The sequence below is a fragment of the Notolepis coatsorum genome (assembly GCF_963971535.1).
Source record: "Notolepis coatsorum genome assembly, chromosome: 11".
In the NCBI taxonomy this organism is placed as follows: domain Eukaryota; kingdom Metazoa; phylum Chordata; class Actinopteri; order Aulopiformes; family Paralepididae; genus Notolepis; species Notolepis coatsorum.
In genome coordinates this window covers 4,652,397-4,667,396 of record NC_140175.1, presented here as the reverse complement: position 1 = coordinate 4,667,396, position 15,000 = coordinate 4,652,397, and the positions used below count along the sequence as shown (strand labels likewise).

Sequence of the window (15,000 nt, the reverse complement as noted above, 5' to 3'; positions counted from 1 at the left end):
CACCTACATGACAGCCATCTTGTAATAATAACTTTTATCGTATTTTCCTGCCGCGGTTTTGCACATATAGCATATTTTAATACACTTTATTGTATATTAATTATATATTTTTTTTTGATCCACTATTTCTCCCATTTTCTATATTTTCTCCCATCCCAATTTCGTATCATCCAATTCAACCCTCCCCTGTCACGAACGCTGTTTCTTGCCTCCCACAAGCCGGCTGCAATGTGGACTAAGTCATACATAGCACAAGTCCCCTCCGGTACTTGAGGTAACAGCAGTCGCATCTTTTCACCTGCGCAGCTCGATCTCTCAGTGGCGAGGAGTAACGCGTGGGAGGCTCACGCTGCCCCCGACACTTCCTGATTCTACTGCGCAGGCGCACCAACCGACCTGTAGGAGTCGCTGTCCACAACGCCCGATCCCCACCCATCAGTTTCCCACCCCCTAATACGGCCAATGTGTATTAGTATGAACGACCAGCTAAACTGAAAGCAATGTGGAGCGCTGGGCTCGAACTGACGAGCCCAGCGTCTCCAGTATTTCGTGGCGAGCGCCACGTAGCCGCCCCCCTTCATTAGCACTTCATAATATAGAAGCATTCCCTTTGTAGCAAGAGCCTGTCTCTGTCGCCGCCTCTTGGTGGTCTCAAGACCTGCTCTATACCCATGTATTTTAAGCCAGAAATATCATGTCCTAACTTATTAAAGTGCCTTGCAACTGAAGACTTCTCGTCATTTCTTCTTATAGAACATTTGTGCTCCGAAATTCGATTTTTAAAACGTCTTCTTGTTTTTCCAACATAGTAAAGGTTGCAAGGACATTTAAGCAAGTAAACAACAAAATCAGAATTACAGGTAATCCGGCCTCTAACAGCGATACTCCTACCTGTACTTGGTTGTAAATAAAATTTCTCTTTAATCATGCCATGACATTGGGTACAAGACAAACATGGAAAATTGCCATTTGGAATATTAGCCATAAAATGGGTAAATTTTTTGGGAAAATCTGTTTTAACTAACTGGTCCCTTAAGTTAGGTTGCCGTTTGTAGAAGTATTTGGGTGGTTCCTGGAACACACCTCCGATCTTAGGATCTGACTTTAAAATGTACCAGTATTTGTTCACAATATCACGCATATCTCTAGAAATAGGGCTGAAGGTGGACACCAATGCTACTGAGTTGCTTTTTACTTTTACTAAAAATAACAGGCACCCGGGACGGCCGCGTTGCACTGCAGTGCGTTACGTGGTGCGCCACTCTGGCGCCCCCTCATTGTGTATTTTATTATTGCTTTTACTATTATGTTGGATTGTGTTGTAAATACTGTGTTTTACTTTTAACGCTTCTGTTCTAGGTGTATAAGGTCGGTGTTATATTAACATCTTGCCAAAAGGACGACAGTTGCGAATAATTAGCCAGCTGGCTAAAAACCCACACATTTACAGAAATGTTTATTAATGTGTAGCTACTGTCCTTTTTAAATAAACTGAAACTTAATCCAGGGTAATATATCCCTGTATATCTACATGTGTTTTATGTGACAAATAATCAACAAAAAACGTCCTGTACATTCCTGCACATTTTACACTGTACATTTTACTGTACGTTTTTACTGTATATTACAGTATATTTTTGGACTGTATATTTTAGAATGTATATACATATTCTAGCATGTATATCTCTGACTGTGTACTCTTATTTTAGATTTTTGACTCTACCTGAATGTTCATTGTGAGCTTGAATGCTTGAATTTCCCTCGGCATCAATAAAGTCTATTCTACAGTAGAAAGACGTAAATATAGACAATAAAATGTAACCTGAATATAAAAATGTGAGAGAAAATAAACAGTGCAAACAAAAGTGCTGTCAAACGATTAAAATATTTAACTCGATTAATCGCATGATTGTCCATAGTTAACTCGCGATTAATCGCAAATTAATCGCATTTTTTTTATTTTTTTTTACCTTAAACAGATCTTTTTCAAGTTCCAAGTTTTAATACTCTTATCAACATGCGAGTCAACAAATGTTTGCTTTATGCAGCCATTTAACACAAAAGGATGACGCTCGTGCAAATTTGCATCAAATTCAAAACAGAGTGATGCACAAAATAACTTAAAAGAAAATAATAATTTAAAACAATGAATAAAGTGTGCATGAAATAATAGGGGAAAGAAAACGTTAGGAACTTGTTACATTCACCCACACAAGGGCTGAGGACTCACACACCCCCCTCTCTCCCTCACACACACACTCTCCCAGCTCTCTTTCTCTCTTGCCCCTTCCTCATCTCTCTCACCCCCCTCTCTCTCTATATCTCACACACACACACACACACACACACACACACACACACACACACACACACACACACACACACACACACACACACACACACAGACACGCACAGACACGCACACACACACACACACACTTCAGAAACAAACATAGTATCAATGAGAGCATCAATAATACAGCTGAGTGAAGTCTAGTAATTTTTTTCTTTCTTTTTAAGTTAATCTTGAGTTAAAAAAATAGTGGCGTTGGGCGGCTACGTGGCGTAGTGGGAAAGGCGCTCGCCATGAATGCAGAGACGCTGGGCTTGCCTGTTCGAGCCCAGCGCTCCACATTGCTTTCAGTTTAGCTGGTCGTCCGTACTAATACACATTGGCCGTATTAGGGGGTGGGAAACTGATGGGTGGGGATCGGGCGTTGTGGACAGCGACTCCTACAGGTCGGTTGGTGCGCCTGCGCAGTAGAATCAGGAAGTGTCGGGGGCAGTGTGAGCCTCCCACGCGTTACTCCTCGCCACTGAGAGATCGAGCTGCGCAGGTGAAAAGATGCGACTGCTGTTACCTCAAGTACCGGAGGGGACTTGTGCTATGTATGACTTAGTCCACATTGCAGCCGGCTTGTGGGAGGCAAGAAACAGCGTTCGTGACAGGGGAGGGTTGAATTGGATGATACGAAATTGGGATGGGAGAAAATATAGAAAAATGGGAGAAAAAGTGGATAAAAAAAAGAAAATAGTGGCGTTAATAGAATCTGGCGTTAACGCGTTAATACCGCGTTAACTTTGACAGCCTTAACAATACAATTAACTGTGTTATGGTTTGTAACCGACCCCAATCGCACAACACAAGACAGGTATGAGAGTAAGCCAAGAACAGGGCATTTATTGAATACAAACAAAAAAATCGGCACTGTCCCTTTAAGGGAGAACACAAAAATACTGGAACAAGGAAAAAGGGCAATGTGCCTTTAAGAGGCGAGCAGGCTAAGGGGAAGGCTAAGGGAGAACACAAAATACTGGAAACAAGAATTAGGGAAAATTGGCACTGTGCCTTTAAGAGGCGAGCAGGCTAAGGGGCTAAGGCTAAAGGAGAACACAAAATACTGGAAACAAGAATTAGGGAAAATTGGCACTGTGCCTTTAAGAGGCGAGCAGGCAGGGGAGCTCCAGTAGCTCACCACGTACCGCGAGTGCTATTTCAGCGCCGTGGACAACTCTGGGGCTGAGCGCGTTCGAATCCCGGACGGCAGCCGTGCCTTTCCCAGAGTGTCTTTCCCCCCCATCTGAACCCTTTCAGCCTGCTTCTGTCGGTCGAACTTGACCAAGTATGAATGCGAAGAAAAAGCGATAAACGCTAAAAGAACCAGGTGACTGGTCAAAGTAAAAAAAAAAAAGAGGCGAGCAGGCTAAGGGGCTAAGGCTAAAGGACAGGGCCAGGGCAAAGGACAGGGCAGGAACAGGGGCACTGGAGAGGGGAACAGGGACAGAGGCCCGGGGAGGCGGGCTGGAGACAGGGACAGAGAAAACAGGGTTAAGGCCTTGGACAGGGCGAGGGCCAGAGCTGCTTACAGGGATGGAGTAGGAGCGCGCAGGCAAGACGTCTGGAGTGGAGCGCGTCGGCTTGAAGAGCGCGCCGGCTCGGAGAGCGTGCCGGCTCGGAGAGACGCATCCTCCCGTAGAGAATTAGAGAGCGATGCGCGTCTGGAGTAGTAGCGCGCCGGCTAAACGTCTGGAGTGGTGCGCGTCGGCTTGAAGAGCGCGCCGGCTCGGAGAGACGCATCCTCCCGTAGAGAATTAGAGAGCGATGCGCGTCTGGAGTAGTAGCGCGCCGGCTAAACATCTGGAGTGGTGCGCGTCGGCTTGAAGAGCGCGCCGGCTCGGAGAGCGCGCCGGCTCGGAGAGACGCATCCTCCCGTAGAGAATTAGAGAGTGATGCGTGTCTGGAGTAGTAGCGCGCCGACTAGAAGTCTGGAGTGGTGCGCGTCGGCTTGAAGAGCGCGCCGGCTCGGAGAGCGCGCCGGCTCGGAGAGACGCATCCTCCCGTAGAGAATTAGAGAGCGATGCGCGTCTGGAGTAGTAGCGCGCCGGCTAAACGTCTGGAGTGGTTCGCGTCGGCTTGAAGAGCGCGTCTGCGCGGGGTCTGGAGTGGAGCGCGTCTGCTGTAGGAGCGCGTCTGCGCGGGGTCTGGAGTGGAGCGCGTCTGCTGTAGGAGCGCGTCTGCGCGGGGTCTGGAGTGGAGCGCGTCTGCTGTAGGAGCGCGTCTGCTGTAGGAGCGCGTCTGCGCGGGGTCTGGAGTGGAGCGCGTCTGCTGTAGGAGCGCGTCTGCTGTAGGAGCGCGTCTGCGCGGGGTCTGGAGTGGAGCGTGTCTGCTGTAGGAGCGCGTCTGCGCGGGGTCTGGAGTGGAACACTGGAATACCTCCCGTAGAGAATTAGAGAGCGCAGGCTGCGTCCCACTCCAGGCAAACGGCGACAGGTGGCGAAGGCTGGCACCTCGTCTCACGCCGGAGATGAACCAGCATACAGAATACAGAAACAGATACAGATAGAGAATCTCCCGTAGGAGCTTACAGATAGAGAACGACCCCACGAGGACTGGGGGGGAGATCGAGGTATTTAAAGCCAACAGGGGCGCTAATTAGAACACACATCAGGTGCGTGATGGTAATTGATACTTGACTTAGAAGTGTGTGTTCGGCACGGACCAATCAAACACATAATCCTCACAGTACCTTAAAGGAATGGAGTGAGGCAGGGAATGCAAGGTCCAGGGAACAGGAATTAAAGGTCCAGGGAAGAGGCGAACCTCACAGTAATAAATAAACAACGACAACGCGAGGGTGGGGGCTGGTGAGGTGAGGAGACAGGGAATTAAAGGTCCAGGGAACAGGAATTAAAGGTCCAGGGAAGAGGCGAACCTCACAAACTGGCGTGAACATCAGACAGTGGGCTCGTCCCGCTTCTCGCCTGTGACTGTGGAAACTGTAGACGCACAACCTGCGTGAGATTTGCTTATAAATAGCAGAGTGTGAGTTGATGCTAGAGCTGTTTCCCCCGAAGCCTGTTTTTGGGCTTCGAACTTCGTCAGGGTTTTTCGAACGGACGTTCGAACCTTCGTTTTTAATTACAAAAAAAAATTATCTTTACATTTGTTCTATACAATTATAAAATATCGTCAAACTAAATCCTCAATTTGAATAAAGTGATTAATTTGATTAAATTAGTCTTTTAAAAAAAAATTAAATCAACTTTCTTTAATGAATATAACTCGTCAGTTTCGTCAACATGAATCATCCAATCAGGGCTCACGGTTGGGACGAAAGTGATGGTGACGTCTTGATGGAGCGCCGAGCGGATGCAGACTATAGGCTACATCATTTATGATCAATGTTTTCACACAAAAAAAAAAGAAAATCTAAAAAAGGTATTAAATTTTTTTTTTATTAAAATGTCTAATGTTGATTTAAATGCGAACGCCAACGTAACGAACGAAGGTCTGAACGTTTGGGCTCAGCCCTAGTTGATGCTGATTGTTGTGTCTCCAGAGCTGGAGAAGAGTGCGGAGCAGCGGAGCACAGACGTCCAGACCCAGCGAGAGGAGAGTCACCGCAGGGAGAAGGAGCTGAGCGAGAGGCTGACTCAGGTAGGGGTTGCTCCCATGTGGCAAAAATCATAATCACCATTATTTTTTATCAATATTGAGATCACGATTATTTAACCCAACATAACATCAATGTGCATTTATATGTTTTGTCTGACAGAAATATTAGTATAATGAGCAAAGAGGATTAAAAAAAAACATGTTTTTAGAGATGAAATATAAGTCGTTCATAATATATATCGAGAAGAGCAGGGGACCAAGGATAGATCCTTGAGGTAACATGTTAAATTCTGACGAGCTAGATTCTGTACAATCCTAAGTACACAAACTGTTTGCGATTAGATACATGGTTCCTAAATCACTGCAGTTCGACCTCCTTGATACTGTAGAGGTGGAGCCTTTATGGTGTGGTGCTCAAGGGGGCGTCATTTTGTTTTCAATGGGGGCGGGGACACATTTGGGGGCGTGGTCAGTGGTGCGTTGGTGATTTCATACCTAGTTGCACTGTGTTTTAACACATTCAGGGCCATTGGCGCCCGTCTAATCCCACTCTATGAGGCCAGCTTTTCATTACAAGGTTTCACTGTGCGTGGGGTTGTTTGTAGAGCTAAATCTATATTTTATATGATTGCTATGTGTCCATTGTCATTGTCAATTGACAGTATAAACCTTCCCTTCAATGTGCCATAAAGAAATTTTTTTTTTCATCAATACGTTCCCATTTTATAGCGTCGTGAATATGAACTATATAGCGCAATGTTCTAGGGTAATTCCTGCAAAGCTAGTTATAGGGCGCTAAGCTAATAACGTTAAATCGATTGGCGTTTCGGCCCTACACAAGCTAGAGTTAAAAATCTAAATGCATATGATCGGTATCATGGTCCACCATGAATGCATGAAAGGGGGGGGGGGGGGCGGGGGAAGTCGTTTCTGATTATTGAATGATTACCATTAACGGCATTCGTTATTGCCACATCATACGTTCACCGGGTGGATGGCTATGAGAACAAGGCCCGATCAGATTGAAATTGACGTCAAATCGCTCTTACCTGTGGCCGGTTGGATTCCAAAAAGAATTTCCCAGTTATTGATCGCCATCTGGTAGATCGATATGTCCATTGGCTGATGCTATATTCCTTTACTGCATACTGAATTTGGCTTCTCAATAAGTATTCCTGGCGATCGGTTGAAGCCCTCGCTTCGGGCTAACAGAAAACCTAACCCGGAGTGAGAAAAAGGTGACACCCGGTCTGCAACAAGGGAAACTGCATTATCGAGACAGCGCCAATACCAGGATCTGGCCAGTACTGCAATTTCGGAGTCCCGATATGCCGTTTCCAGCCAACATACAGCTCCGTGACATTGAGTAGGATATTAAAATGGAATAAAAGCAAAACCGAGTGGTAACACGTATATATACGTGGTTGGCCGTTTAAGGAAGGCGCCCAATAACGTATATATACGTGGTTGTCCAGGAATGTGTTAATGAGGTGGTCCGGCGAAAATGTTGAACATTTAGAATGTTAAATGCATCAATCTGGTGCACTTTGAGGGTCAAGTAGACAACATACTGTATGTATAAAACAACAGAGGCTTTTAAATACAACGAGGTCACAGACAAATATTTCACAGACACCAAGCAATGCTGTTGCATTTGATGGCAATCACACAGACCATCGTTCACACCAAACTTTGAGGTTGAGGGGGCCGGGGGCTCTGTGTGTTCCGTCCTATGTATTTGAACACACCTGACGACCTGAGCTATTGTTATGCAAAGACAAGTAGCCAGGTCGGTACTTGGCGCGTGCACACAAAAATGCGACTCGTCCCACAAAAATGCGACTCGTCCCTCGCCAAGTACTCACCTGGCTACTGGTCTTTGCATAACAATAGCTCAGGTCGTCAGAGACCTGAGCTCAGAGAGGGAACAAGCAGCCGTTTTCCGTGTGGTCCTATAGTGCCGCGTCGCGTCTCCGTTTATTATCGTGTAACATTGTTTTGGACGGTAAAAAAAAAAGTGCAGGGGACAATAACTGTCCCCCGTGTCCCCCCCGTTAATTACGCCCCTGGTGGTGCTGGCCGTGAGCCTTCTGTCCGTCCCCACACAAGTAGACCAATCACAGCTCACGCTGCTACGTGCACACAGCAAATCTCAAGGTAACATGTTAGCTAAACATTAGGCTAGCGAGGTCAATGTTAACAATATACGTTAGCAACGTATGTCAGCCAAGCTAACATTACACAACGTTAGCAATGTGTGTCAGCCAAGCTAACATTACACAACGTTAGCAATGTGTGTTAGCCAAGCTAACATTACACAACGTTAGCAATGTGTGTTAGCCAAGCTAACATTACACAACGTTAGCAATGTGTGTTAGCCAAGCTAACATTACACAACGTTAGCAAGATACAACGCTAACATTCGACCACATTCACACAGTTTGTCATGTTGACTCTGAAGCTGAAGGTTCTTCCTTCTCTCGCTGCATTTAACAGTATGATCTCCGACCACTGTGTGTCGACTTGTCTTAGCTGATTTTTTATCGTTTATTCTTATTTATTGAGCCTATATGTATGAAATTGCTGATAAACTGTGTCTTTGTTTTGTGAGCTCGTCGTCGCTGTAAACGAGCGTAACTTCAGTGTCTTACGAGTTGAAATAAAGGTTTGAAATTAAATTAAATGCTCAGGTTGGGATTTCTTTCCACCCTCGGGTTCACGTGCCTCTTTGAGCCGAGGTAACGGCTCCTTCCTTCGCTGACACACTTTCTCAGATGAGTCCTTGTTCGTGAAGAAACGTGTTCCCTTCAAGCTGCTTAGCTTATTTTTTTTTTATCCACTTTTTCTCCCATTTTCTATATTTTCCTCCCATCCCAATTTCGTATCATCCAATTCAACCCTCCCCTGTCACGAACGCTGTTTCTTGCCTCCCACAAGCCGGCTGCAATGTGGACTAAGTCATACATAACACAAGTCCCCTCCGGTACTTGAGGTAACAGCAGTCGCATCTTTTCACCTGCGCAGCTCGATCTCTCAGTGGCGAGGAGTAACGCGTGGGAGGCTCACGCTGCCCCCGACACTTCCTGATTCTACTGCGCAGGCGCACCAACCGACCTGTAGGAGTCGCTGTCCACAACGCCCGATCCCCACCCATCAGTTTCCCACCCCCTAATACGGCCAATGTGTATTAGTACGGACGACCAGCTAAACTGAAAGCAATGTGGAGCGCTGGGCTCGAACAGGCAAGCCCAGCGTCTCCAGATTTCGTGGCGAGCGCCTTGCCCACTACGCCACGTAGCCGCCCTGCTGCTTAGCTTATTTAAGGATTTCCTTCTTGTCTTCGTCGCCTAGCAGTTTGACTACCATGGGTCTTGGCCGTCCATCGACTGATTACTTCCCCCTTCAGTGGGCTCGCTCAATCTCCACTCCCACACTCCAGTGTTGGGTCCATCTTAAGGTGGTCTGCGAATAGCTTCTCAGCCTTGTAGTGACTCAGAGCACTGACATGGAATTCGATTCCAAATTCAGAACATGCTTGGTGGACCTTAAGCGTCAGCCAGGCATTTAGACAGGGTCCACAGTTCCAACCCGGCAACGTTATGATGTAAGTTGGCAGCTTTCCAATAAGGGCTTTATTGGAAAAACAAATACCAACGTTCATTACGTCTCTCTGCCATAGAAGACCAAGCGACCTCATCACACACAGGACACAATGGTGAGTACCGTAGCTATCGCCAGTAATACATCTGAGAGAGGAATGACTGAATCTAGGGGTCTTAAGAGTGGAAGCAGCGGCATGTCTATAAATGACATCCCTTTGATCCAAACTGCTTCAACGACCCTCTTCTTACTAATCATATGGAAGCTGGTTCTGGTTCTGTACAAGAACACAATTCTTTGTCGCGGTTTTTGTTGACAAGATTCTCGATATCAAATCAAATGTATTTGTAAGGCCAACGACAACGTTGATTGATTGAATTGATTGAAAACTTTATTAACAGATTGCAGAATGGGTACAATACAGTGAGAACTGGTCCGACGCGAAACGTTCGTTGTACAAGTATCGCAGAGAAATTGGGGTGGGTGGGGGGCGGGGGGTGCAAGCATAGGGAGGGGGGGTTTGGACATTTACGGGGCCAGTTTTGAATTGCAGCCTCCCGTAGGTGCTCTTTGAGAGCGGTTTTGAAAGTGGGTAGTGATTCACATTCCTTTACAGCTTTGGGTAGGGCGTTCCACATTATTGTGGCATAATTGCGAAACGTGTTTAGTCCCTTGTTTGAGCCGAATCTGGGTTTAACATGATTTGTGGAGCTCCCTCTGGTGTTGTGATCGTGGTATTCACTGACCTTTGGGTAGTATTTCGACATGTACATGGGTACCTTAGTTGTGTAGTGTATCTTGTAGACCAGGCCCATTGCAAGTTGCTGTACTCTGTCGTCTACTCTAAGCCATCCTAGGTTGTCAAAGTGGGCAGGGGTGAGGTGGGTTCTAGGAGTAAGGTCAAGCAGTAGTCTGACCAGTTTGTTTTGTGATGTTTGTAGTCTTGTTTTTAGCGCCTTTGAGGTGCTTTGGTACCATGAGGTGCAAGCATAGTCGTAGTACCCTTGAATGAGTGCTCCTGCCAGAGTCTTCAGGGTATTCTTGTTTACCAGGGAGGAGATCCGGTACAAGAAACGAGTTCGTTGGTTGACTTTTTTTTATTACATTGGATGCCATCTTGTCACAGGAAAGATTTGCCTCTAGGATGGAACCCAGGTAGGTAATTTCTTCTTTCCTTGTGACAATATTGTCACCCACTGTAACTGAGAAGCCGTCGGTCTTGCTGAGTTTGTTATTTGATCCGAAGAGAATGGACTCTGTTTTACCCAGGTGTAATGATAGTTTGTTATCAGCGAGCCATATGCAGATTCTGCTGAGTTCCGAGCCATTATGTCCCCAAAGATGTCACATTCCTTTGACCCCCACCCTTTACAGTTTGTACAGTATGTATAAAGATGGTTCAAGATCCAGTGAGGGGTCTCTCTTCCCGGGTGCCCTACCTAAACACCTCGTGGAGAGTCATCCAGCCTAACTCTGACTATTTTGTATTGATACTTTGATTGAGTTAATAAATCGTATTAACTAGGTCTCTTTGGACTGAGTATTGATTGATTGATTGATTGAAAAGTTTATTAACAGATTGCAGAATGGGTACAATACAGTACGGCTCAATACACACAATTGTTAAGGGGATGCAGACCAGAGAGAGACTTTCGTCTTGTTTACATCAGGGTCCCCCATTTTCAATTGATCATAACATAATAATATATGACATACACGACATACAGATAGACAGTACTGCTACATCTATACATTTATGACATACCAGATTTGCAAATACAGTACTGTTTGTGATACAAAAAGAGTAAAAAAGAGAGTATATACATGTGACGAAGAAACTGTACATTGGAGGAGGTTGGGTAGGTGGGGTGGAGGGGGGGGGTTGGGTAGGTTGGGGCAAACTACATTGGAGGTGGTTGGGTAGGTGGGGTGGGGGGGGCAAACTGTACATTGGAGGTGGTTGGGTGGGTGGGGGGGGGGGGGGGGTTGGGTAGGCGGGGTGGGGGGGGCGGGGGTTAACTGTACATTGGATTATCGACGAAACCTTACTTGGTCCCAAGAAGAGGGTCTCGTGTATTATTGGGTTAGGACATTTACTGTACATTGGAGGGGGTTGGGTTAGGACATTTACAGGGGCCAGTTTCGAATTGCAGTCTCCCGTAGGTGCTCTTTGAGAGTGGTTTTGAAGGTGGGTAGTGAGTAAGTTATTAGCTTCGGCTATTTTCCACCACAGTTGAGTTGCGTTTATTTTATCTCGAACAATCAACCGTATAAAAAAACACAATAAAAATGATGAACTAAAGAAACAAATTTAAAATGAAATCTTACATTCTTCATTAAAATTATAAACAAATTAGTTCGAGAAGGAGCAGAAGGAAGCAAATGCTTATCTAGTCCTGCCCCTTCCTCACAATATCATACATAAAACTAAATCTCTTACAAACCTAAAATAACAAACAAAATAAACATCAATACAAAAGAACACAAATAGAAATAAAAATATTACATCAGGCGTTGAGCACTTGTTCAGTACATGTAGGTCTCTCTCGAGGTCAGAGAGCGACAGGCCGGTCAGATTTGCCTCTCTGTCACTCAGGGATCATAGACGACGATCCTTGTCTCGGGTGTAGAAACATGTTTCCTATAATATTTGCATATTACGTAAATGATTAAATTGTGTGAAGACCACATTATGACCATGTGAAACAGGCTTCCTGTACTGTTTACATATTATGTAAATGAAGTGTATATACGCATGTGTATGTACGTGCTGTTTGTGTGCATTTTCGTGTGCCAGTGGGCTGTGCACTCACTTGAACAGACCCTGGATCAGCTGCTCGGACCCCCAGGGGTTTTAATTCATATTCACAGTAGGATGTAACCAGGATGACTGTATGACTGAGCATTCTCTCTCTTTCTCCATCTCTCTACCTCTCTCCTCTTTCTCCATCTCTCCCTCTATCTCCTCTTTTTCCTCTTTCTCCATATCTCTCCTCTTTCTCTCTCTGTCTCTCTGTCTCTGTCTCTCCTCTTCTCTATCTCTCTCTGTTATTTTCTCTCCTTTCATTTCTCCCTCTCCATCTCTTTCTCCCTGTCTATCTGTCTATTTCTGTCTGTCTCTCTCTCTCTCTCTCTCTCTCTCTCTCTCTCTCTCTCTCTCTCTCTCTCTTGCTGTCTATCTCTCTCTGTCCATCTCTCTCTCATCTCTCTCTCTCTCTCTATCTCTCTCTCTGTATATATCTCTGTATATATCTCTGTCTATCTCTCTCTCTCTATCTGTCTGTCTCTCTCTCTCTCTCTCTCTCTCTCTCTCTCTCTCTCTCTCTCTCCTCTCTCTCTCTCTCTCTCTCTCTCTCTCGCTGTCTATCTCTCTCTGTCCATCTCTCTCTCTCTCTCTCTCTCTCTCTCTCTCTCTCTCTCTCTCTCTCTCTCTCTCTGTCTCTCTCTCTCTCTCTATCTCTCTCTGTCTGTCTCGCTCTCTGTTGATCTCTCTCTCTCTGTTGATCTCTCTCTCTCTCTCTGTCTCTCTCTCTCTCTCTGTCGATCTCTCTCCTCATCTAACCCTATCCCTCCAGCCAGCCCTCTCCTTTATTTCCTTGAGATAATTATGCAAAGACCAACATATATATATATATATATATATATATATATATATGTACTTCTTTCAGTCACGTGGTAAACACTGAGTTATGTAAGAATTCACTTAAATAAACATCAATCAGAAATAATACAGTGTAACATTTATAAATAGGACAATGTTATGACCTACTTATAAATGTTATATATATATAATGTTACATGCAGCAGGAGTTTAAAAGGAGTAGGGGATGTTTTCTACCTCGTGCAGCACCTTTAGAACGTGTACGCTTTTGTTCCAGTGTGTCCGTCTGGTATCTGTCGGGTATCTGAAGGATACAGGATGAGTCAGAACAAACAGGAGAAAGACTAATTTTGTCAAATACCTTCATATCTGACGGGAGGTGGAATAGATAGAGGTCAACGTGACCACCTCGGTTCAGAATCTGTAGCGACGACGACTCTGAGATGACGTGGAGCTACAAGGAGGACTGAATAAAAGATAGCTATGTAAACAGAGTTTTATGATTGCCTTATTCCAAATAAGGTCTTAATAATAATTATAATAATAATAAAATCTTAAATGTATATAGGAAACCCAAGGCACTTAACAGAGAAGCGGGACAAACTAAGGGGAAGGAAATCAGAGGAACAATTGGGTAAAGGAGGGAAGTGTGAGACCGAGTGGTCAGCAAACTCCAAACAAGCTAGCTTTCCCTGTAGTCTGAGTCCACACCAGTGCTGCCTGATCTCAGACTGCTTCATGCTGAGCAGAACCCTCCTTGCAGAGTCTCTGTGCCCCCCCCCCCCCCCCGAGGGCAGCCTGGAGCAGACACAGGCTGCGGCGTGGGGCCGCGCCCGGGGACCAATCCAAGTGCTCCTGTCTCCTGTCCGTCTTCATCAGGGACAGCGCTAGCGATCTGTTCTTCATGTTTTTCCTTTGGGTTTATCTCTTTTTCTGGAGGGGAAACCCTTACGAGAACATGCTAACTCCACACAGACAGGCCCGGGAGACCATGACCTTCTCGCTGTGAGGGCGACAGTGTTAACCACACACGGTGGTGCAGTGGTCAACACTGTCGCCTCACAGCTAGAAGGTCCAGGGTTCGATGAGAGAGGTCAGATTTCAGAGATTCAGAGAGGGCCAACCAACCGTCTCATAAAGGAATACGAATGGGATAATTATCTATAATGCAACTCATGTAAACATCTTAATCTGAATATTGTCTCATTCAGAATGAGGACAATCATCTGATTTAAACTATGTGTTTTCCAGGCTGCTGAGAAGTCGGAGAGGACCGCCCAGTCATTCCAGCAACTGACCAATGAGAAGGCGGCACTGGAGACTCGGGTAAGGAGGACGAGCTGATTGGAGGCGCAGGGTGTCAATCAGTAAACCACCGTGTGGAGGACCCTGTGTGTCCAGTGGGGGGGAAGTAACTAAAAAACAAAAACTCATTTAATCAGATTAATCACTTTATTCAAATTGAGGATTTAGTTTGAGGATATTATTAAAAAAACAATGACATTCTGTACAGAACCCACACCTGGGTCATCATCAGGTGTCGCGGTCAAGCTCCTTTACATGTGGTCTCTGCGACGGCCACCTTTGATGACACGTAAAGGTGTGTGCCGACCACATGGTGAGTGACCACGCCAAGCCAGGCCCCCGTGCTGTTTACATATTGTGTAAATAAAGTGTGCGTGTGTGTGTGTGTGTGTGTGTGTGCGTGCGTGTGCGTGCGTGTGTGTGTGTGTGTGTGTGAGGGATGCGGGTGTCATAGCAACACGGTGCAGTATACACTGTGTGCGTGTGTGTGTGTGTGTGTGCGCGCATTTTCCTGTGTAGGTGCATGTGCGAGTGGGGTGTGCACTCACTAGAACAGACCCTGGATCAGCTGCTCAGACCCCCAGGGGTTTTAATTCAT

At 45.7% G+C, this 15,000-nt stretch overlaps 1 protein-coding gene across 2 annotated transcripts in view; it reads left to right on the top strand.

Annotated features, from left to right (window-relative positions):
• clip1b (CAP-GLY domain containing linker protein 1b) overlaps nucleotides 1-15,000 on the top strand; it is a 92,700-nt gene that overhangs the window by 30,370 nt on the left and 47,330 nt on the right. For both annotated transcript variants that reach the window (XM_084324228.1, XM_084324227.1), the window contains 2 exons: nucleotides 5,841-5,938; nucleotides 14,349-14,423. In XM_084324228.1, coding sequence (XP_084180354.1) covers nucleotides 5,841-5,938; nucleotides 14,349-14,423 — 173 coding nt within the window. The remainder of the gene's footprint in view (nucleotides 1-5,840; nucleotides 5,939-14,348; nucleotides 14,424-15,000) is intronic.